Here is a 25,727-nt window from a genome sequence, read left to right on the forward strand (position 1 = left end):
CTTCTCTAATTGGTGTGGTATTGCCAGTCTTGTTTTGGCAAGAGTTTACACATCTCAGAGAAATTAATTTATTTGAGTCATATAAATTTCTGCCATTGATTTGAGAGAGAGTGAAACAGAGAGAGAGAGAGCGACAGAAAGACAGAGAGCAACAGAGACATATATTGGCTCCCCCCACTTGCCATATGCACTCCAACTGAGGATCAAACCGGCAACCTAGATATGTGCCCTGAATGTGGATTGAATCCACAACCCTTTGGTGCACTGATGATGTTCCAACCAACTTAGCCACTGAGCTAGGGCAGTAACATTAATTTTAAGTACACCTGTAGAAGAATATATACCACATTTAGAATAAAAATTGTATCCCACTCCTTACTCTATTTAAATCATTTGATGTGTGTGTGTGTGTGTGTGTGTGTGTTCTCAGGTTCTCATGTCTAAATGAGAGTAATAATTTTGACTTCACACAGGGTCATTATGAGTATCTAATGAAATGATATTTGGAAATATGTACTATATTAATGCAAGGAACTCAGTAGAATTCTTACCTTTCATGAAAATTCTTCGAAAAAAGGTGAGTAAACCTTTTTTTATGGACTTAAGAAGCTCTGCAATATTCTCATAACTGAAATATTTCTTCATGTTACAATAACCTTTTCAATTAAAGCAAAGTAAAAACTTGTTAGAAAACTTCTTAAAAGCCCATTAGAACTACTGCATAGGTTTATTTTGAGAGCTTGAGGTTGTCTAATAGCTATCATCTGTTGAACATCTTCTAGATTTTAGTTGCAGTACTAAGCACTAGATAGGTAGTGCTTATATTATTTAACTAAATAGGTAGATATTATCTCCATTTTAACAATTCTTTCCTTCCTTTTTTTGTTTTCCCTCTCAAACTTACTGAAAAGTTGCAAGAATAATAAAACTGATTTATGTATAACCTTAATTCAGATTCTCCAAAAATCAATATATTACTATATTTACCTTTTTATTTTTCCCCTCTCACATTCATATTTTATCGGAGACCCTGTTTTATAAAACAATTGGATAATTATTAGAACCAAATAATATTGATATAATACTACCATTCCAATGCAGACCCTACATTAAAAATTTTCCAACTGCTCCAGATGTCTTTGCCAACAATATTCTTTCCTTTTTCTTCAGGATCCAGTCTAGGATCACTAGTTGCATTTAGTTGTCATGTGGTTTTAGTCTCCTTCAATCTGGGAGGATTTCCTACTTTTTCCCTTGTTATTCACGACTTCGACATTTTTGAGAAGTTCAGGCAAGTTACTTTGTAGAACATTCCTCAGTTTGGTCTATCTCATATTTTCTCATGTTTAGGTAAATGTTCCACACTTTTTTTTGAGAGGAATAGTTTGAAGTGATGCTTTGCTCTCAGTTCTTCACATAAGGAAGCACATGTTGTCTATTTGAACTATCACTATTGATATTGTCTTCTCTCATTTAGTTAAGATGGTGTCTGTAAGATTTCTCTATATTAAAGTCTGCTTATAAGTACTTTGCATTTATTAATAAGTAATTATATTAATAAAATTAAAAAGTATTTTATAGTGAGCTCTTTTGAGACTGTAAATATCCTGTCCCTCAACAAACTTTTACCCACTGGTTTTAATATTCACTGAGGATTTTTATCTGAATCAATTATTACTATCACAGTGGCTTTCTAATTCCATTATTTGGTCTACATTATTGGCATTTTACTGAAAGGTAGAGCTTTAAAGTCACCTCCATCTGTTCACTTATATTAGTCTGGACTCAGTCTGCAATCTGTTGCCATAGTCATTTATTTGATGCTCAAATTACCCATATTGTTCAGTTGAACCCCCTCAAGCTGGCTCTTGTGTCCTTTTGATATAAATTATGATGATGAAGGCACTTCTTTCTTTATGGCAGAAGATATTCTAGCTTAACCTGTAATTTTCCTCTTCAAATGAAGTCATCTTCTTTTGATGGCTCTGGAATCAACTACTGTTCCTAGAATCTCTAGTTCTGTTTTGTGGATAATGGCACTGAGCTGTGAAATGTCAGCAGCCAGTACTCTTAGTAATTGGAATAATGAATGACTTTTTCCTGAAGGGGAATATGGTGGTTTACCGTGTTCACTGCCTATGGTGTAGTTCCTCTTTGTGTTTGTGATATATTTGTCTTAAATACTATTTTAAGAGAGTGCTGACCCATTTTTTTTGTCTTGTATATTTTTCCTGTCTGTTTTTTCCTATTATGTGACTTTGATAAATAACATATTATTAAATTAAAAAATCTTTTAAATTCCCACTTGAGGTTTCTTTTAACTCATGAGTTTAATTCCTTTATATTTATAGTAATTGTAGTGCTTTTGGGACTCATTTTTGCTCTTCTATTCCTTTCCCTTTTCTTTCTTTCTTCTTTCCTTCCTTCCTTCCTTCCTTCCTTCCTTCCTTCCTTCCTTCCTTTCTTTCTTTCTTTCTTTCTTTCTTTCTTTCTTTCTTTCTTTCTTTCTTTCTTTCTTTCTTTCTTTCTTTCTTTCTCTCTCCTTTTCTTTCTACTATATTGTCTTTTTACTCCTTTTTAATCATATGTCACAATTCCCTAGTTCATTCTTAGCTGAATTCATCCTGCTGTTTATCTCATATATTTTGCTCTTTATTTAAACTACTGTGTTTTTCATATGTATTATTTTTAACTAAATTCAAAAAATTTTTTATATTGTCATATCACTACCTCCTTTATCTCTAAATATATACTTTCTTATTTATTTTAAATTATTGGTTCATTTGTTTCCACTCATTCTTTAGTTGCTGCCTTTCTTTTACAATTGTCATAACCTCAGGTGGCTGATTACTTTGTTCGGTGGGATTATATTGCCCTATGGGGTAAGAATTACTCAGCAAATAAATATTAATGAAGAGCCAAGGTCGCGCCCTAGTCTCTGTTCACCTCAGTGAGTCTCCACAGCGCCACCGGAGGCCGTTCTTGTTGACCACCGCTTCACCTGGTAACTTCTCTCTAAACTCTTAGGAAAAAATAGCATGGTGAGGAGGCGATCACGATAGGTTGTCATGTTGCAAGTCCTGGGATTTTGGAAGTAGAAGGGTAGGATCTTGGAGGCCAGAGCAATTTTCAACACTTCTTACCTCATGAAGGCGTTTGAGCTGCCTTGATTTGCCATACTGGAGTCCGGCAGCTCTGGATATTGTTGTTGCTGGATATTGTTGTTGCTTTGGGTGCTGAGGGGACAGGCCATGATGTTCCCAAGGTAACCAGTCTGAGACAAAGAATAGACTTTAAAAGATGTCCCCTAATTTATCTTCTCACTGCTTTCCCAGCCCTATCCTGCATTTGCCTACTGAGACAAGATAGTCATCACTCTCACATTTACCTGATGGTCCTGGAATCCGTATTTCCTTCTTACAACTGTGGTCCTATCAGGTTGGCTATTTGGCAGGGAGCCAGCAACAGCCCCCACTGGTGTGCTATTCAGATGAAAGACTTGCACAATAATTTTGTATAATCCAGTGACTATGATTTTTACTTTATAACTTCTGGGTTTTCAGTGCAGATTGTATGTGCACTCTTCTAGGTTTATTGCCAAGATTTTATTCTTTAAAAAAACTTAAGCTTTGTATCCATCTATAATTTATTTATTTATTTTTGTAGGTAGTGTAAGATTAGCATAGGGAGGTTTCTATTTTTATTTTTCCAGAAGGATTGACAGTTGTATATCATCATTAATAAATAATTAATCCTTTAACTTTGAAATTAAACTACCATTTTTGTCATATAATAATTTTTTTTTTTACACAGTAGGTTTTATTTCTGGATTCTATATTCCATGTCACTGATCTGTTTGGCTATTTCAGTACCAATGCCATAATTAATGAATTAAAGTGGCTCTGCTTTGAATCTCTTGAACCATTAGGAGCTCAGTTGAAATTGCTCTCAGGACAGTTTTGTCACCAAGGATGAGACACATTTCCAGAGTTCCCAGTGCTGGCTGTGACTCACTAGTTCAGTCACAAATACTTGCTGAATCACTTTTATTGTTGTTGTTGTTATGTGCCAAAATGTAAAAGGTAAAAATGGCCAAATATCAACATTTGATGTAAGTGCCATCTGGTTTGGTTGATCTATTAGGTAAGTTGCACATTAAAAAAAAAAATGACCACATTGCTTTTTAAAATTAATTTAAAATGCTGCATAATATGTTGTTGTTACTAAGGGAAAGCAAATGGCATCTTAGATTGTCTTACTTAAGAAGCTTTACACTTGGCCCCTAGTTCAGTTTGTTCAACAGATAGTTCCAGTGGAGAAGAGCTTGGTGATAGCTTCAGATATGGGTCTCTTCAAACTTGAGATCTTTCGATTCTTGGGAAAGAAGGTACATTATTCATCATCACCAATGCTTTTAGTTGTATCCAAGAAAAAGTGGAGGACTTTCCCAGAGATCATTAAATGCTAACTTTCATGAGGGTTTCATTTTAATTCTGGTTGAATCCAATATTTCAAAGATGCTGCTGATAATTTGAAAGCAAATTGCATAGAAGGAAAACAGAAACCACTAAATAAGTTTTCTTTTCATGTGCATATTTATATTCATTTCATCCTTTTCCCCATCTGGATCTGCCCTACCACTGGTCCAAGAATTGTCTGTCTGTGTTTGATTTAACTCAAAACAACTAGGACTGCAATTTTGCCCAAATGTATTAAAAGGAAATGCTGTAATTTATGTTTTAAAATGAAACCACATATCTATGTGCACTGTGTCTTCTTTGCCCAGCTTCCCCTCCACTGGCTGAACAATTAGGTCTCTTTGTGTATGATTTAACCCAGAACAGCTCGGGTGGTAAGATCGGGAAACCTTATGATTTATGTCTTTAAATATGTAATGAACATTAAGCAACTGGGTCAGCACATGGAGATTTCTTGGAGAGAAACCATAACAGTATTTGGGTTCATCAAACATCACTGACAGTGATATTTTCCATATGTCTTCCAAAGAACCTAAAGCTTAGCTCAGGGCCACTGCTTACATTATACATAAATAAGCCAAAAGAAACCTTTTTGCACTTATTGTGAATGTTTTCTCATTATATGGATTTCAGCCATTTGAGACCATTTATAACCACTGTCTTCCAGGCCATGTCATAGGATGACCTTTGGAAGTGTCATGTTCTCTAAAAATAAAAGGGAGAAAATTTTTCTCTCTTCTACCTACTAAATAAAAAATCTGGATTACTGTCAAAAGAAAAAGACATCTGTACCCAAAAGTGCTACTTTGCTTGTGTATTCAGCAACAATTCACTGACTGTTCTCCTGAGCCCTCTATATGCTGTGTGCTATGAATATCACAATGCCTAGGGGGAAAAAAATCTCGATAATTAATTGTGCAGAAAACCCTTTGATTACAGTTATGATAAATACTTTCAAGGAAAAGTTCATTTCATAAGGAGGGTGTGTGGTAAGCAAGAGGCTGAGGAAGGAATTGACTTGCTGGGGTTGACAGAGGCTCTCACTGCCAACCCCTAATGATGTAGAGTAGGGTTCGGAGACCCTTTCTGACATCCCTTTCCACTGCTCGTGTACCAGAGAAAGATGAGGAAACTCTTGAGTGAGAAGAGTGAAGTAAACGCAGACAACGTGTCGCTAGTGAAAGTCCCAGAGGCCTTTTAAGCCAGGACTGGAATGCTGCTTTTAGACCATGTGAACAGAGCGCTGTTTCTTTAAGTGTGGTCCATGAACCACTTACAGCTGGATCCCTGGGATGCTTGTTAAATAGCAAGATTCCTAGACCTAAGCCTGCTGAATCCAAGTGAGGGTGTATTGGGAGTCAGGTTTTTTTTTTTTTTTTGGTGCACCATTCCTGAAAGTACTGCAAAATCAGGTTCATGTACCGAGTGGGCGGAGCAAGCTCCTGTTCCATCTCCCAGCTCCAAAAATCCATTTAATATAATGTCCTCAGATAGAGGATGTATCATATATTAAACTGATATGAACAGATGCTATACTTGATTTTAGTCAAAAGGTTGAGAAATGATTAAACAGGATTCCCAGTAATTTTTATGCATTCTGTAATTTGAGGACTTTTGCACTGATTTAGTTTCTCACATTTGTTAGACCCTCAAATGACTTTTGTGCCCTTCACTTATGTCTCTATCAATTCTGGGATTAGTTTACTGGGAATGTAAAGTAAAGCCATTGGTGAGACATTTGGAAACAGCAAGTACTAACCTAATTCCACATGAAATTAAAATCTTCACAGTGTGGAAAAGTAGAAAGGGAACTGAACTAAAAACCAAAACTTATGTTTGAATTTTGGCTCTGTCACTCATTTTTTATGGCCAGGGGAAGTAATTTCTCCTCTCTCATTCTGTTTGCTTGTTCATAAAAGGATCAGCATTTTCCAAACTTTAGTCAGTGGAATATCTCCTTCAAAATAGCATCACTGTACTTCTAGAAACACTTTTCTTTCAATAGTAACTTAAGTTTAATTGGAAAAGAATCTTTATATCATTACCATAAATGGGAACCAATCATCACTTACTATAATTAAAAAGTCTTAACTATCAAATATATAACAATTTAAAAAATTAAAAAACTGCCCTGGCTGGTGTGACTCAGTCGGTTGGACATCGTCCTGCAAATGAAAGGTTGTAGGTTCGATTCCTGGTCAGGGCACATGCCTGGGTTGTGGGTTCAGTCCCTGGTCAGCGTGCCTGTGAGAGGCAACCGATCAATGCTTCTCTCTCACATTGATGTTTCTTGCCCTCTTTTTATTCCCCACTTTCCCTCTCTCTAAAAATAAATAAAATCTTAAAAAATTAAAACAGTTTCTTCCTGAAGCTCTAAAATTCAAGTCCTTGAATATTCTGTATTTTTCAATTTTTTTCTCTTTGTTTTTCAGTCTTAAAAATTTCTATTTTTAATTTTTCAAGCTCAGAAATTCTTTCCTCAGCTCTCTACTCTACTAATGAGTCCATCCGGGATGTTATTCATTTCTGTTACAGTGTTTTTGATCTCTAGAATTTCTTTTTGATTTTTTTCTTAGACTTTCTATCTCTCTGCTTACATTATCCATGTGTTCTTGCATGTTGTCTACTTTTCCCATTAGAGCCCTTAGCTACTAATCATAGTTTTTCTTTTTTAATTATTATCTGTTTTAATAATTCCAACATGACTGCCTTATCTGACTCTGGTTCTGATGCTTGTTCAGGATCTTCGCACTGCATTTTTTTTTTGTCTTTTATTATGCCTTGTAATTTTGTTGTTGTAAATAGGTCTGTAATAATGTAGTGGTAAGATGTGGAGGGGAGGGAGAATGTTCTATAGTCCTATATGCATCTTAGTTTCACCCCTTTAGGTGAGACAGTCTGGCTAGAGGGGTTTGGAATTGTGTGTTTTCCTTCCTCCAGGTAGGTTGGTCTCTGACAAAATAGTTTCTCCTGAGAGCAGGCCTTGATAAGAACAGAATAATCTGACACATTTCAAAATGGTCTGTCTTCTTTTTCTCTGGCTGGAAACATGGGAGATTTTTCTCTGATGTTCACTGTGAGGACCTATTAGAGTTCCTGGAGGTAAAACACAGAAAACTGTGAAGACCTCCCCATGACTGGGTCCTCCTGGAGTTTTTATATTTTAGGTTTGTCCAAACGGAGCCTTTCACAATTTGTCAATTATCAATCAGGTTTCCCTACCTTGGCACTGGTTCCTGTGGAGGTTTCTGCTCTGGGAAGTTGTGATTCTCTGTATTTGCCTGTTTGTCCCTACACTTTCGGAGGCAGCAGTTTGCCCTGTGACCTCACTTGTCTCATGAATCTGAGAAGAGTTACCGATTTTTCCATTTGTTTAGCTTTTTATTTGTTCTTAGGATGAAGCGAAAACTTTTAAGCTCCTTATAGGATGGTCTGGAAACTGAAAGTTCCCTGCTGGGATGTTTTAAATTGGTGTATGGCCTCATCCTGGTAAAAAATGGAAAAGCTTTTGAGGCTAAAATTGGGTATGTGCATAGTTAAAATGTGTTAGGTGGAAGAGAAATGAAGTCCTCCCTGGTACAAAAATTGAGACTATTCTCAATGACTGAATTCATGGAGATGTGACTTGAGTTTCATCATGATGTCAAATGGAGAATATGCAAAGCAACAATCACCCTAGCTCTTTTCATTTGGTCCACAAATATTTAGGTGCTGGGAGACACAAATAAAAATCTCTGCTTAAGAAGTTCATAATCTCTTTGATACTGTTGGTGGGCTACTCACCTGCAAGACTCATTGCCTTGATCTGTTTCTTCAAGAGCAGTATCTTGCCTACTGCATCAGAGCCCTTATCCCATTTGTTTTGCCTGGTCGACTCTCCCTGCCTGCTCTCCCCTTCTACCAAGACAGGTGTCTCTTATCTAAAGCATGCACTCGTGGTTGCCTACACATCATCTAACATTCATCTTCATTTTAGTTTTTAGTTACCCACTCTGCCACATATCCATGTATACTGAGGACCACCTCAGTATATATCTTAACTCCTTTGAGTTAATCATGAAAATTTCATTTTCTATAGCTGTAATTTGTTAATGAAAGTGCATTTGACACCATTCTGGTTGAGGAGGCATTAGAGAAAGCCTACAGGAGGGATTTTAGGGAAGATTTCCCTGCTTTTAAGAGAGACACCGCAAAAGCGAGTATATTTTATCCTCTTTATCAGCCTGAGGATAAAGCACACACATAAAGGAGGACAGACCAAGAGAACTACAGAGATGTGGGACTAGGGAGGTGCAATGTGAGGAGCCAGCCTTATGTCCTGGACTTCATGTTTTCTGAAATAAAAAATTTCCTTCTTGTTTGATTCAGCATTTCTGTTCATTGAAGCCAAAAGTACCATTATTGTATATCACCCTTCAAACAGCTCAAAATTCACTTCCTCAGGGGAGGACTTCCCTGAACCCCACTCCCTTGAGATTAGTCCTGTCTTCTTATTTTATGATCTTGTAGCTTCTTAGACCTTTTATTTATAACATGAACCAGAATTAGTAACTTATTTCCATGATTTTTTGATCAATGCTTGATATTCCTACTAGACCATTATCTTAGGAAGTCCTTTATGTCTGTCTTGACTGCGGGTACCCTGAATAGTGTCTGGCACATAGTAGGCATGCATGAGTACTTCCAGAATGGATGAACATAAAAATGTGTAGTGTGCAAGGCTCAGTGGGAGCCTGAGAAAAGAGTGTTTAAGCATGGCTGGGAGAACCAGGGAAGGATTCACAGGGGAGGTGAAACTTAAGCTGAAATATTGAAGGAACAGAAGAAGTTTTCCAGGCATAAAAGGTGGTAGGAAAGAGGATTCCAGGCAACTGGAAAAACATGTACAGAGACTCAGAGATATGCTCTAAGCCATTAAGGCCAACCAGATCACATTTTTATTGCAATAACTTACAGTTCAAATTTATTCTCAAAAGAATATTTTTTTGAGGATGACATAAAGGGATATTTTCATTTATAAAATGTCTCCTGTTTCTTAGTTTAAATTCCTGGACAGAGAAGTGACTCTCAGTGTCACTTAATTTTTCCATAGAACTACTCTGGTTGCATAAATTTTCTCTAACTATCTAGTAGATATTTATTTACTTACTTTTTAGTGTTTGGCTAAGGGGATAAATAGAGACCAATGAAATACCTTGTGACCTGTCATTCTGGTGACCTGTAGAGTTATTCCAATTAACCAGCCAACAAGTTGATATTCTCCAAATCAAATCAGAGAAATTGAACAGACAGTGAGTCCACACCGCCAAATAGAGGTAAATTCTAATCCAAGTTACATCAGATCTATTATAAGTTTGGGGGAAAGTCAAATCTTTAGACTGTTATATCCAGGAAACCTAATCATTTTAGTCGGCACCAGCTCCCATAGCCCATAATATGTCATGTCCTATATAACACTTCAGAAATTGTTGCAACTGTATCCAATCCTTCTGTCCTTCCTTTCCAGGGCAGAAATAATTTTTTTCAACAGAGAAAGAAACAGCCAGCCCATGGGGTACTGCCTTAAGATGTTGTCTTCTAATGACAACATACATATGTAGGAGGTCTAGCTGATTTTGAACACAAGCCACCAGTGACTCTTTATGTATAGAGTGTAACTGATTCCACAAACTAGGCCAATATAATTAGCTTATCATCATACCATGAGGCTTATAACCTTGGTCACAATCATGAAATGTCTCCAGGAAAACAAGTAATGATTTCATCCACCATCTGTGTACTTTCCAGTCCAGGTCTTTGTCCTGAGCTGTATGTGTATATGTATCAACTGCCAAATGAAATGGCTCATGGGCAGTGCAAGTTCAGTCTGTTCAAAACTAGATTCATTTTCTTGACCACAGGCTTGCTTCTGCTATTGCGGGTTCCCTCCTTGGACATGGAATCACTGTTAACTTCTCCTAACTAGAAACCTGGGAGACATCTGAGAAATCTCCCTCAATCTTCACTTGCAGTGGGTCATCAAGTCCTCTAGATTTAGGCTTCTAAGTATCTCTCCATACCTTTTGCCAGCATTCTTATTCAGTCTTCTTAATTTTTCATCTGACTTCCTGCAGTAGATTTATAACCTCATAAGTGGATTTATGGCCTCCAGTCTTTCTCATTTACAATTCCCTCCACAATGTAGCCAGATGGATATTTACAAAATGGATATCTGATCAAGGCACTTTATTACTTGAAAGACTTTAAATGGATCCTCATTGCTTTCAAGATCAAATATCAACTCTTTACTATAACACGTTTCAGCATTTCGTGACTTGGCTCCCATCTCTGCCTCCAGCCTCGTATATCTCTTCTCACCCTAATCCACTCTGTCTTTCTACAACCTCTGTTATTATACCTAATAATACTTAACATGTATTGAGCACTTACCCTAAGCTAGGAACTATACTAAAGGCTTTAAATCAATATTTTCCAAAGTCCTCTGATGATATGTATCACCAGGGATGCTTGCTAAAAATACAATTCCTGGTCCCTATTCCTGACCCATTGAATCATAATCTTCAGGGAATGAGCCTGGGAAGTTGTAATAAAAAACAAAACACAAGAACGTCATGGTTACTCTTACCATCTGAGAAGTTTGGGAAAACAGTGCTTTACATAAGCTTTTCATTCAGTAAAAAATAATGGGATAAGAACTGTTGTTAGTCTCATTTATAAACAGAAAAACTGGGGCTTAAGGGAAAAGGTAACTTGTCCAAAGACACATACTTAACAACTGATGGTTATTATTATGATCTGAACCTAGGATCCGATTCCAGACTTTATACCACTTTTGTATTCTACTCTCTCGCTTGTGTGTCATCATCACATGTGTGTTCACTCTCAATTCTCTGTGCTTCTTCTGTCTTTTGTCTTGGAAAGTCATTTTCCCATTTTTGCCCAGAAAACTACAATTAACCCTTATTCAACTCAGCTGAAGCTTTGATTAATTTTCCATGTTGGTTTCTTTCATATGAACCATTCTGTTATTGTAACATATTATCATCTATATCCTTCTATGTTCTCCTGCCAGACTGTAAGCAGGCACATCAAAAGTCCTTGGGTGTCCTTGGTCTAGTAGAGGGACTGACATGTACCAGGTATGTATGTGATAAATATCTGCTTAGTGAAGGAAAGCATCATAACTCGCTTTAGTTGGCAAATGCTTAGGGTTTAGATGCTATGAAGTGATGGAGCTAGGGACACCCCAGAAAATTATTTTTAGTTATTGAATGGTTTCTCTTAAAACAGGCCATGTCACTGTGAACTCACCTGGTTTTTATTCTAGGAGTGTCTTAGGAGAGATGGGATGGAGAACCCAACTAATTCTCTCTGAAGTTCAAAGGAATCAAGTGTGTGATATACTATAGTAGCTCTAATCAAGACCAGATTATAGAAAAAGACAATGAAGACCCAAGAAAGGGGCAGTGTTATAAGGGAAAGGGGAGTCTGAGCTGGTGATGTGGACTCAGGGAATCAGAAGGGTGTGCTGATACGGCCTTACGACACTCTCAGTCCAGACTCCCAGTGCTGTGGGTGCACCGTGAGTGTGAAGCAAAAGTTAAAACATAGTTGGAAGTATAGTGTTTTGAAATTGTCTTAAGACAACAGGTAGAGGTTGGCCATGGTGGCAGTAATTAAGATTTTCAAAATAGGAGGCTTGGTGAGGGCCCAAAATGTATGGACTAAAAGTCTTCCTACCACCAGGATTTCAGCAAATAGTAATACTGAGACTGCCCTTTTTGTCAGGGATAGGGATGGGACCCAGTTCAACAGGAGTGGGATTTCCACGGCTGCCAGTGACACCTGTGTTCCACTACTGAGGAGAAGGCAGTGGCCACAGAGGAAGCCGAGACCATCAGATGAAGCTGTCCAGAAGCGAACAGATAGTGTGTTCATTTATGAGGGTTGCGTGTATCTTGGTTCCACCTTTCCCTGTTATTAGCTGAAGGTAAGGAATGGGGGGAGCTGGCTCCTGGACGGGTGTAAGCTATCCTGGTAGGTCTTGGGAGTATTTATTTGTGACACAGATACTTAGGGAGACTAGATTTCCTCTTCATTTGGCATTCTTGGGTTTGGTGTCATAATTTAGGTTTAAAGGAAATTTTGAGATTGCCATGTCTGTGAAGTCTGAAAATTTGGGCAATAGAATTCTTTAACAAAGTAAATAAATTAAATCTTTGAAAATAGGACATTTTTTCTCAAGCTTGCTAAAGACAGTCATATGAGGTTATGAAAGATGAGACCCTATAGGCAACAGAGCAAAAACATGTTTTCTACAAAACAAGTTTTATTTGGAATACAAGCTTTATTTGAAAAAATAAAGTTTTCTTTAAAAAGGTGTTATTTGAAGAAAGGCTTTATTTGATACAAAACTATTTCTAGGCATTCTGGAGACTCTCATTTATGGGCAAAAGAAATTAGATCATACATGCACTAGAACAGAAAGCTTGCTTTGTTTGGAAAAGAGAGAACACTGCTATAAACATCTAAAGAGCTGGCATTAGAGGTGATTACAAAGAAAAAATTCTTGTGAGAAAGGTGACATATTCAGTGTTAAAGAAATTAATATATAAATGACATGAATCATGGTCCGTGGAGACATCCTTACCATTTCTTACCAAATACACTCATTGGAATCTTACTGAAATTATAGTCAGAAGATTCAGTTTCTAGTTCTGGACACTCTTCCTTAAGATGCGAAGCCTGGACATTACCACATCCCAGTCGGCATAAGCTCCTTCTAGATGGCGGGATATCTCAGTTCCTGCTTCGTAGCTACTTCGACCATGCAGCAAGCGCCAATTATCAAAAGTAATCACATCACCTAGACAAAAGAGTTTTTCAATACGAATAATCATGTCTTTAATACGTGCAGAGCTAGAAAATGCAAAATATTGCCACTCAGTTCACATCAAAAATAATTTGTTTATTTCTTTACATAAAACCCATATATCCACTTTTTACACAGATCAGGCCATAGGCTACAAACAGCTTTAGACATTTTGACCTTTAAACTACATAGCCTGGCAGGCTCCTGTGGACACTTTTATAGTTCTTACTTGAAATAATATTTCTGTGTAAAACTTTTGAATTGTTCTTCCTGACTGCTACTACCTCTTACTTAGAAGTGTTTATTCCAGTTTAATAGCCTCAAATGATTATAAAATAGTGACATTCTTGGTTTGTCTTCCATGTTTCTGGTATTTCATGTACACTATTTCTAAGCCTCATAAGAATCCTAAAAAGAGATTATTATCTCATCTTTTCATATATGAGGAAACTGAGGCTCCGAGAAGTTGAGGGATTTGCCCAAAGCTACGGTGCCATTAAGTGGTGAAGCTTGGATTCCAACTCCTAATTCTTTTCTACTTTTCTCCCATGATATTTTCATTTTACACATTACTGCTCTTAAAATCAACCTGGCATGACTGTGTAGCAGCTGGTTTGTGGATATTTTTGGTATTACTTTATCGTACCACAATCAATTAAAAAATAATCACAAGTGAAAAGAATCTTCCACTTGGTCAAATCAATGGCAATGAGAAATTATGCTTTTTATTTTAAGTATCAAAAGCCTTGAGTTTAATATCACTTTAATGAGTCAAGATGGTCCAGGAAAAATACAAAGCTTTCTGCTCCTTTATTTCAAGTAGCTGGGGTATTTCAAGAACTGCTTTATTTCAGGTAGCACTAGTTTGCCAGATCAGGTAAGCTTAATGAGTAAATATTACTCATGTAGCTTAGAATGAAAATCATGAAGGTAATTTTATTTGTTTATCAGGATAGAATAATTGACTACAAGCTTTAGTTTATATTGATTGATTATCAGGATAGCAAATATAAGTCATCTGTCTTGATATCAGACACAAGGTTTCATTTGGCCTATAGCTTATCTTTCAAGTATTCTTTAGGTTGAAGGTTATTAAATTTTGGTGTGCTTAGGGAATACCTAGGAGCTTTGTTCAAAATAAATATTTTAAAGTCTGGAGAGTCAGGAGTTGGGGCTGGGAGTCTGCTCTTTCAGCAAGTTGGTCACTCACCAAGATTCTGCTGTAAGGTTCCACATTCCATGCTTGAAAAAACAGCTCTACATATTGCTCTAAATGGTTAAGATTGAAGAAAATACATCCTTTCAGTTATTTGAGAAACCATGTTTACTGACCTGGATTCATCTTAAAAGTAAACTTGGATTCTTTACAGTTCATGAGGTCAACAAACTCCTTCAGAGCAGTGTAAAAAGGCTGAACTTTTTCAACAGGTACATCAAATATTGTGTCTCTTGTTGCATTGTTGAAGTTGATACGAACCACTTGGCCTTTATCATCTAATCTATTTTTTTAAAGAGAAAAAGTAAAATATATAAGTCACAAAGTATCTATTTACATTTTAAGGGTTAATTTGTCTTGGAAGATGATTCTGACATAAAATATTAAAGAATCCAAGCACATGTACAAAAGATGTTAATGTTACCCATGGTACAATGTATTTATTTCTTTTTTCATTTATCAATTTAGTAAGCATTTTTGAAATCTTACCACCTAAATGCCAGAAAAATTTAAATTAACTTAAAGTAAACAATATTGAAGACTTCTGATAAAAACTTTTTTATGTTTAAGAAAATGAATTTATTCTTCATTCTTTAAACAGTAGCTTTTACATATTAAGGTATTTTTATAAGTTCATAGGTCCATCATTTTATAGGTCTTATTTACTGGGGTTTTAAGCAGAACTTTACTGGAGTGTTAGTGAAAAGAAAGATCTGTTTTTAAAAGTTTGAAATACACTTTTCCAATTCAATCCCTAGTTTATAGATGGGGAAACTGATGCACAGAGAAAAGAAGAGTCTAGCCTGAGGTACATTCTTTGTGCCATCATCCATGTTACAGAAAAGAATATAATGACTTTGAAACTTCTTAGGCCGTAGGTGATGATTAAGGGAGACCTAAGATGGTTGAAAACTAGGTGGAAGCTACACTAACCTCTTCCAAGGGCCAAACTGGCATTATAATTAAATTATAGAAAAATCCTTGATAACCAGCTGAACAATAGCTAGAGAGAAGCCTTACAACCAAGGATTTAGGGAAGAAACAATACCACCACAACAAGACGGGTAGGGAGTGCAGAGAAGGCATGAAAGGGCTCTCTGGGCTCCCAAGGCCAGCAGCTGAAGTCCTGGAAGGATATTTCAGCAACTGGGGGTTAGCCCTAAGAGGTATGTGGTTTAAATCCCAGCTGTGCTCCCCAGCCTAGAACAGCAGAACTGAGAAAGGAACCCAAATAACATCCAGCTGTGAAAAGCAGTGGGGTTTCTCTCTGCCATGGAGAGATAGCTAGATGTGCAGAGAGCCTCTTAAAGGGCCATTGCACAAAACTTCATTTGCAGCCACTTACCCTGGGCTTGGCAGAAGGAGGGCAGAGTGGACTAGAGACACATGAGGTTGGTGCCTCATGGGAGAGAGCTGAAGGATTAACCACCAGGATCCCTGAATTGAGTCATTCCCCATACTGAAGAGGCCATATTTATCAGGCAGAACACTCCCCTCCAACACCAACAATCTGAGGGGAAGCAATAGCCCTACCTGTAAGAATACCTCTTGTTCTACCCTATGGAGTTTAATTTAGACTGCTGATTACAGCTAGAGTATATAAAAATGATTTAGTTTAACAACTAAGGCAGATATCTGGGACCCTCTGAGACTTTAACTGACCCACTCACAGGTCTGGTGCTGGTAAAAGCCAGCCTTGGTCCTCAGCTTGGTTCTTTCTGCCCACACCCAGGCTCAGCAGAGGGGTCCACAGACTGTGGATCACTGATAGCTACAGTTTTTCTCTGGCCAGTCACAAGCAGTGTCTGACATAGGTCTGCTCCAGAGTCTTTGCACATCTACATAATACATAGAAACAAATAGAAAGATGTAGCCAAAATGGGAAGACAAAGAAATAGGCCCCCAACAAAAGAATAAGAGAATTCTCCAGAAGAAGAACTAGATGAAATGGGGCACACTATCAGATAGAGAGAGTAATGATTATAAGGATACTCAATAGCATGAAAAAAGACATAGAAAGCATAAAAATGGATCAGTCAGAAATAAAAAAATGCAATATCTGAAATACATAATACACTAGAAGGAATAACAGTAGGTTAAATGAAGCAGAGGATCAAACCAGTGATCTGGAAGACAAGGTAGAAGAACACACCCAGGCAGAGCAGCAAAAAGAAAAAATTTTTTTTAAATGAGTAGAGTTTAAGAAACCTTTGGGACAACATGAAGCATAACAACATTCACATCATGGGAATATCAGGAGAAGAGAGTGATAAAGGAATTGAGAACCTATTTGAAGAAATAATGACCAAAACCTTTCTTAATCTGACGAAGGAAAAAGACACAGAGGTCAAGGAAGTACAGAAAGGCCTACAAAAAGACAAATCATAATTAAAATGGCAAAGCTTAAAGGCAAGGAGAGAATCCTAAAAGTGGCAAGAGAAAAGCTGGTAGCTACCTATAAGGGAGCTCTAATTAGACTGTCATCTGATTATCTGATTATCTGATTACTCAACAGAAACATTTCAGGCCAGAAGGGATTCGCATGCAATATTCAAGGTGATGAAAAGCAAGGACCTCCAAAAAAGGCTACTTTACCCAGCAAGGCTATCATCTAAAATTGAAGGAGAAATAAGAAGCTTCCCAGACAAGAAAAAGTTGAAGGAGCTTGTTCACAACAAACTAGTACTGTAACAAATGTTAAAGGACTTGCAAGAAGAAGAAGAAGAAGAAGAAGGAGGAGGAGGATGGAAAAGAAAGAGAAAGAGGAAAATAGTTAAAATATCAAATGGCAATAAAGAATATCTATCAATAATCACCTCGATTGTAAATGGTTTAAATGCTCCAACCAAAAGACATAGGGTAGCTGAATGGATAAGAAAACAAGGCCCATATATATGCTGTCTCCAAGATACACACTTCAGATTGAAAGACACACACAGACTAAAAGTAAAGGCATGGAAAAAGATATTTCATGCAAATGGAAAGGAAAATTAAAGCTGAGGTAACAATACTTATATATGAGAAAAAAGACTTTAAAACCAAGACTCTAGTAAGAGACAAAGGATACTTCATAATAATAAAGGATATACTCCAACAAGAAGATATAACTCCACTAAACATTTATGCACCCAACGTAGAAGCACCTAAATATGTTAATCAAACTTTGGTGGACATAGAGGGAGAGATCTACCAAAATTTACTCATAGCAGGAAATTTTAATACTCCATTGATTTCAACGGATAGATCTTCCAGACAGAAAATCAACAAAGAGACAGCAGCGTTAAACAACACACTAGATAAAATAGGTTTAATTGATATCTTCAGAGCATTTCACCCCAAAGCATCAGAATATACATATTTTACAAGTGCACATGAAACATTTTCTGGGATTGAGTACCTGTTAGAACACAAAACAAGTCTCAGTAAATTGAAGAAGATTGAGGTCATATCAAGCATCTTCTCTGACCACAATGCTATGAGACTAGAAATCAATCACAAGAAGAAGACTGAAAAATCCATAGACATGAGAGCTAAATAACATGATATTAAACAGTGAATGGGTTGACAACAAGATCAGGGAAGAAATTGAATGATACCTGAAAACGAATGAAAATGAGAACACAACAATCCAAAATCTATGGGATACAGGGAAAGCCATCTAAGAGGGAAATAGAATTACAAGTCTACTCAAAACAAGAAAAAGCTCAAATAAACAATCTAACTTCACACTTAAAGGAACTTGAAAAAGAACAATGAACAAATCCCAAAGTGAGCATAAGAAATGAAATAAATGAGCAGAAATAAATGAAGTCTAAAAAGTGATACAAAAAAATCAATCAATCTAAGAGTTGGTTCTATAAAAAGATAAAAAAGATTGACAAACTTTTAACCAAACCCTTCAAGAAAAATAAAGAACCTAAATAAATAAAATCAGAAATGAAAGGGGAGAAATAGGAAGTAACACCAAAAAAATACAAAGGATTGTAAGAAAATATTATGAACAACTATATGGCAACACTGGACAATGTGGATGAAATGGATAAATTTCTAGAAGCAATCTGCCAAAACTAAATCAGGAAGAATTAAGAGAATCTGAATAGTCATATTACACCTAGTGAAATTGAGCAGTCATCAAAAATGTCCCGGACTGGGTGGCTTCACAGGTGAATTTAACCAAACACTTTGAGAAGAACTAACACCTCTCCTTCTCAAACTATTTCAAAAATTTCAGGAGGAGGGAAGACTCTCAAGCTCATTTTATGAGCCCAGCATTATTCTAATTCCCAAAACAGATCAAGACACTACAAAAAAAAAGTTACAGACCAATATCCTTATGAACATAGATGGTAAAATCTGCAACAAAATCTTAACAAACTCAATAGAGCAATACATAAAAAGATCATAGACCATGATCATGTGGGATTTATTCTGGGAATGCAAGGTTGATACAACATTCAGAAATCAATAAATGTCATTTACCACATAAACAAAATGAAGGATAAAAACTACATGATCATATCAATAAATGCAGAAACAGTATTTGATAAAATCCAGCAGCAATGTATGGTAATAACTCTCAGAAAAGTGGGAATAGAGGGAACATACCTAAACATAATAAAGGCCATATATGACAATCCCGCTGCCAACATCATGCTCAACAGGCAAAAATTCAGGCACTTCCCTTAAGACAGGGGACCATACAGGGATGTCTGCTTTAACCTCTTTTATTCAACATAGTACTAGAAGTCCTAGCCTTAGCAATCAAACAAGAAGAAGAAATAAAAGGCATCCAAATTGGAAATGAAGAAGTAAAACTATCTTTATTTGTAGATGACGTGATTTTGTACATAGAGAATCCTAAAGATTCCACCAAGAAACTACTAGAACTGATAAATAAGTTACCCAAAGTAGTAGGATACAAAATTAATATCCAGAAATCAGCTGCATTTTTATATGCCAATAATGGACTAACAGAAAGAGAAACCAAGAAAACATTCTAATTCATGAATTCTTCAAAAAGAATAAAATTCCTAGGAATAAATCTGACTGTGGAGATAAAAGATTTATACTCAGAAAACTGTAAGACACTAAAGAAAGAAATCAAAGAAGATACAGATAAGTGGAAACACATACTCTGTTCATGGATAGGAAGAATTAATGTCATTAAAACACACATGGACCCAAAACAATTTAGAGATTCAATGCAATTCCTTTCAAGATTCCAATTACATATTTCACAGAAGTAGAACAAATATTTCAAAAGTTTATATGGAACCACCAAAGTCCCTGCATCACAACTGAGATCTGAAGAAGAACAAAAATGGAGTAATCACATTACCTAATATGAATGTATACTATAAGGCCATAGTAATCAAAACAGCATTGCACTGGAATAAAAACAGACACATAGGTCAATGGAACAGAATAGAGAACCCAGAAATAAACCCACACTTTTATAGTCAAATAATATGTGACTAAAGAATGTAATCACAAAGAAATGAGATGAACCCAAACACAGAAATGATCAAGGTTCCTGATGGACTGAAAACCCTCTTGTTTTATTTCCTGTTGCTAAAAATACATTTTTAAGCAAGTTAATGTTAACCACTTGATATTCTTGGGATATCCTGAGACCTTGAAAATAATCAATTCTGGACTTTTTCTACCAAAAATAACAAAGCCAAATTGTGATTCAGATGGTGAACATTAGGTTAATCTCAATAGCCCAGGTTTTTTTTTTTTTGCCTCCTTTCATTAGCCCTTGAACACTTGCAATCATATTGTGCCATGACAAAATTAAAATTTGTTATGGTTCTTTTCCTCCCAGTGGATCCCCCTGATAAGTCCAGTACCCACCTGGTACCACACACCGTTATTACAATATTATTGACTATATTCCCTATGCTGTACTTCACATCCCTATGACATTTTGTAACTATGTAATCTCTTCACCTGTTCAACCACCCCCCCAACTCCCTCCTATCTGGCAACCATTAGTTCATTATTTGTACCTATGGGTCTGTTTCTGTTCTGTTTGTTTATTTTGTTCTTTAGGTTCCACATATAAGTGAAACGATATGATATTAGTCTTTCTCTGTCTCTCATGGGTTTTTAAGACAACTTCTGAACAATTAAAACTGCCATGTTAAAACTCGTAATCCAAGAGTTAGTTCTTCTCTTTCCCACCTCAATGACTGAGCTCTCAAGAGAATGTTATTCTGAACTAGAGTTTATTTTTGATGTCTGTCTGTCTTTCTCTCACACCACTCATCTACTATGACTGAAGAATATGCTTTTGACCTACAAAACATATCCCAAATGAACCCTTCTGCACACTTCTACTATCACCCCTTGTTCAAGGCGCCCTCTCCTCTAACTGGAAGTTCTGCGGTAGCTTCCTAACTGGTCTTCCGGCTCCACTCCTTGCTCTTTACACTCCATTTAGCACAGCAGTTGAGGTGATGGATTTCAAATGTACATAAATTTGTGTAAATGTAAATGTCTCCCTTTTGGTCAAAATCTCGTGGCAGCACCCTATTTCACTAAGAGTGAAATCCTGTGACTTACAATGGCTAACAAGGCTCTGCAGGAACTTACCCCCATTTGACCTCCTCTCTTAATACTCTGCTCTGCACTGTCCCTCTGCTTTCCTTGATTGCACCTGTCATGTTTTTAGGTTTTCTTAGGTCCTTTGCTCTAGTTATTTCAGCAAACTTCTTATCTTCTGGGCCATCTTTTTCATTCCTTTATTTTTTGTTCTAATATCACCTACTCAGTAAAGCTTTTCCTCACCACATTGTTTAATGATGCAAATTCTAGCCTCCCTAAGTCTTTGGTCCTATAGATTCTCCTTCTGCTGCTGTACTTTTCCTTTTTTCTTGCGTACTTAGCATTCATTGTAATTCACCTATTTGTTTTAAAATTTCTAATTCTCCCCTTCTCTGTTAAATTGTAAGCTGTGTGAGGTTAAGGATCTTTGTTTTCTTCACTCAAGTATGCCAAGCACCAACAAGAGTGGTTGGCCTCAATAAATATTCGCTGAATGAATAAATACAGGCTCTATGTGAATATTAGACAGCTGAGTTAGTATACTGGAAATCTGATTATTTATTAAATGAGTTTTTGTTCATATTATTTGGCTATTTCTCCTAAAAGAAGAATATAAAGTCAGTTCTAAAATCATAAACACCACAAAATTCACAAGGGGATCTGATTAAACCAACTATGTCCTAGAAACACAATGTAAGATAATTTTCAAATAAAAAGATAAATTTGTGGCCTTCGTAGATACTTAAAAATTTATGATCAAATAATGTCAAATGAAAAGATAACACAAAACTTTCTATGTAGGGAACATATGATTTTTGTTGGCATCCATTTGGGGAGACATTCCTGTTTCATTCTCAGCCCACGTGGTTCAGATGAGGCTGTCCTTGCTCCAGAGATCAGTATGTGACCCAGGAATGGCTAATCAGAATTATCTGAGTTTCTGTCTATGGCTATTGCTTCAAGGGTACATTGGAACACAAATAGGACAGTGAATCATTTAGCTTTGTTGTAGCTCTTGGGAAATAAGTGCTTTCTCTGTGCTGTGATTACCAGCTCTAAGGATAATGAAAACTTGGAACTACTGTTGATTATCTTTGAAAATGAAGCCAACAAAAAGGATGTTGCAAAGCTAAGAGGTGAAAAAAAAAAGAGATAAATTTTAGATAACACTGTTTAACACCTGGATCTATCTAATGCATCAGATTCTTTTACTTCTGGCTGGAAGTATTCTGGCTAGTATAATCACACCAATTATAATGATGTAGAACTTAGGTTTTAAAAATTAAGTAAAGGTTAAGTGTACATGAAGTTTTAGTTATTTCTCTTACATTAAGATCAGAGATTTTATGAAATTTGATAAGTAACTTTTTTTTTTTATGGTGAAAAGATTCTTTATTTCCCTCTTCCCTCCAAAACTGGATTAGAAAGTTAGTAAAAAGTAAAGCTCTGGAGTTAACGGAAGCTTTTTGCTGTTTAAGCTTTAGGTTAATGAAGTTTTTCTCTCAGCTGTTTCATCGCTATGACAAATGTATAAATAACACTTACTCTATAATTTTGTGTTTGGATTGTACAGAGAAGTCACAGTAATCCACTCCAATGTCCGTGAAGTCCACGAAGGTGGAGGACAAAATCTGGAATGCCCGCGGATTGTTTTCCTTGAGTTGTCGGCATACGTTAAATCCATCTACGATTTCCGAATCTCCCCCAGTGACTGTTTGTTTGATGCAGTGGAGAAGCTGAACCTTTAAAAACAAACAGAGAAATAGGTTTTGAAATCATATGTAGTTGTATTTTTTGACACTGTATGAAAGACAGCTACAGAAAGATAGAAGTGCACTAAAATCGACAAACCTTTTCTATTTGTCCTTGTGTCAGCAGAGAAAGAGGCTGGGGAGGAAAAGCTGCTTGCTGTCAGTATTTTATCTTTCAACTAAAACATAGTTTTAGTTATAGTTGAAGACATGGGCACAGGCATGCTAACGTTCACTAATAAACAAAAGGCACAGATGATAACAGCTGCAAGGAACCAGCACTTCATGTTGGAGTATTTATGCATGTCGTGTTGGCTTTACAAAGGAGGTGGGATTTCATCTGGGTCAAGGAGGATGGATATGATTTTGAATATGTAGAATAGAATGCAGAGAGAGACTCATTTCCCTGGGTATCAAAACATTTGGCTTCGGTAGAAGGTCACGTCTGGGAATAGCAGATCCAGTGGGAAGGTCATTTGGAACCTCATCATGAAGAGTCTTGAATGTCAGATGAAGCATATTGGACTTTGGTGCTCAGAGGACAATCATTAAAGGCTTTTGAATATGGAAGTAAAGATTGATTTGAAGACTATCAGTCCAGTGGTGTTACAGGGAATAAAATATTTAAGGTGGAAACTAGTGAGGGAATCTAATGCGAGAGTTCATGTGTAAGGGTAATGAGGTGAAGTGGGCTATGAGGATGAATAAACCCAATAAACATTGGAAATTAGAAACCGAAAGGATAGTAGTTATTGTTACTAAGCTTTAGGAGAAACAATTTAACATTATTTCATTGAAAAGCAAAATATAGTGAAAAATTTTGTTTTGATTGGAGTTTTTTTTCTTCGGTTATGCCACTCCTTTTCGTAAGTCAGCATAGGTGGGTTATTTTTAATACCTAAATTTAGACACCGATTTTCTGCTTAGAGGAACTAAAACTATTCAGCTGTGAAAACTTTATTCTTACTGAGTGAAAAATCTAAAAACCAATGTCTGACATTTCTTACAGAAGGGAATAGGTAAATGTAATCAAATATCCAGACTGGGGGGGAGGTATCATTATGAGTGGAAAAAATATCCATTTACTTGCTTTTCTCCATGGATTGTCTAGAACAGTGCCATCCATTTGAACTTTCTGTAATGATGGAAATGTAGTCACTGGACCCACATAGCAATTGTGCACTTAAAATGTGGTTAGTATGACCCAGGAGTTGAATTTTAGATTTTATTTGATCTTACCTAATTTAAATTAAAATTTAAATAGTCATTTGTGGCTTGTGACTACTGTATGAAATAATGCACATCTAGAACACAAATTTTGCCATCCTCCCCAAAGCTGCATTGATTTTCTTAATATTTTAAAACTTTCACATGCTTGTTCTCAAATTATGATTGTATAATTCAGATTTATTAAGTCTTCACTACAGTCCTTAGAATTTATACTTTCATCTCCACTTTATAGGTGAAGAAACTGAGACTCAGAGCTGAAAAATGTCAGCCAGCTAGTAAAACTCAATTAATATGTGGTAACGCTGGTATTCTAACTGGTCTATTTGCCTCAAAATCCTCAGGCAGCAAGTTCCTTTCCCATAAAGAGAGAAATCTTTTTATAGTATTCCTAATAATTCAGTATTGTACAGTATGTGTCCATGTGTTTTGTAATCTTGAACTTCTATTTTAGATTGATGACACCTTATTTTCTGAAGTTAGGAGAAAACTGGTCTAAATGAATAATAGTTCAGTCCTTAAAGTGATTCTTTTTTTTTTAAATAAAAAAAATATATGTGCCTAAGCTGACCAAGTCATTGTAGAAAACCATCTCATTACCAGAGCAGCGAGGGGTGGAGCAGCATGATTAAAAAGAAAATACAATGAAAATCTCAATTTCAAATCTACCAAACTCCAAGAAGGCAAAACAATAGCGCAACTTTGTCCCTGGGAGAATCAGAGTGTTCTTTAAATCCTTTTAGACTTTGCCATAATGAAGTCATAGAGTATTTCAAATATAAATCTTTAAAAAAGGTCAATTGATGTCTTTTACATATGGCAAGGCCAAGTAATAATCTTTTCTTATATACTTACAGTTTAATGTAATCTTATGAAAGAGAAAACGATGACAGAGCCAGACAACACTTTCACTGCTAATTGAAAAGGAAAATATATGCCTGATGTGTATAAAACCCAATTTTATTTCATGTAAGTCATTCAGAACCAAAAATATTTTCTTTCTAAATGTTACTTTATGGCAGCATGTGACTTTTGGCCCAGACAAAGAAGCCAGTGAAGCAACATCTGTGTTTCATTAAAGCTGCCTCCTTGTTCCCGCTCCATATGATCCAAATTGATCAAATTGAACCCTAAACAGGTAACTTATCCAGATCATCAGATCTCTACTAAAAGAACATTAGCTAATTCTGTTTGTTATCAAAACACTTGAATTTAGGGACAAAACTCCCTCAATGCAAAATGGAAACTTGAACAATACACACAGGGTGCCTATGTTTAAATTATTCTTCTATTAGAATCTAAACATTTCAGAAATCACCTTTTATTTTAAAAATCTTCTATTGGGTCATTTAACTTTGGATGTTTCATTTGCTGATGGGGACAGGTACAACCTTGTGATTTTTCTGTGTGTGTGTGTGTGTGTACACTCTTTATAGCATATCTGTTAAGTCTCTATTACATGAAAGTTTCAGAATTAAGTCTTGAGATATAGAGAAGTCTAATATTAAGTTGTTCCTGTATTTTAATAATTTGTAATGTATGGCTACGGTTATAAATTATCATCACATTATATAAATTATGGAAATTAGAAAGTCCAACTCAAGAGCCATATGGTGTAGTGAAAGATGGAGGAC

General features: G+C 36.2%; 1 protein-coding gene and 1 non-coding gene across 6 annotated transcripts in view; both read right to left on the minus strand.

Annotated features, from left to right (window-relative positions):
• Nucleotides 1-5,853: 5,853 nt before the first annotated feature.
• LOC150018048 (U2 spliceosomal RNA) lies at nt 5,854-6,044 on the minus strand. Its single transcript, XR_016509452.1, has one exon. It is a non-coding gene; the product is annotated as a U2 spliceosomal RNA (small nuclear RNA).
• Nucleotides 6,045-12,860: 6,816 nt separating this feature from the next.
• BBOX1 (gamma-butyrobetaine hydroxylase 1) overlaps nt 12,861-25,727 on the minus strand; it is a 56,093-nt gene continuing 43,226 nt past the window's right edge. For all 5 annotated transcript variants that reach the window (XM_090263136.1, XM_090263128.1, XM_090263121.1 and 2 more), the window contains 3 exons: nt 22,661-22,857; nt 14,683-14,849; nt 12,861-13,344 (listed from right to left, as the gene is read on the minus strand). In XM_090263136.1, coding sequence (XP_090119262.1) covers nt 13,190-13,344; nt 14,683-14,849; nt 22,661-22,857 — 519 coding nt within the window. In that variant the 3' untranslated portion in view covers nt 12,861-13,189. The remainder of the gene's footprint in view (nt 13,345-14,682; nt 14,850-22,660; nt 22,858-25,727) is intronic.

The sequence above is a fragment of the Furipterus horrens genome, unplaced genomic scaffold (genome assembly GCF_987537825.1).
Source record: "Furipterus horrens unplaced genomic scaffold, mFurHor1.1.pri manual_scaffold_2, whole genome shotgun sequence".
Lineage (NCBI taxonomy): Eukaryota > Metazoa > Chordata > Mammalia > Chiroptera > Furipteridae > Furipterus > Furipterus horrens.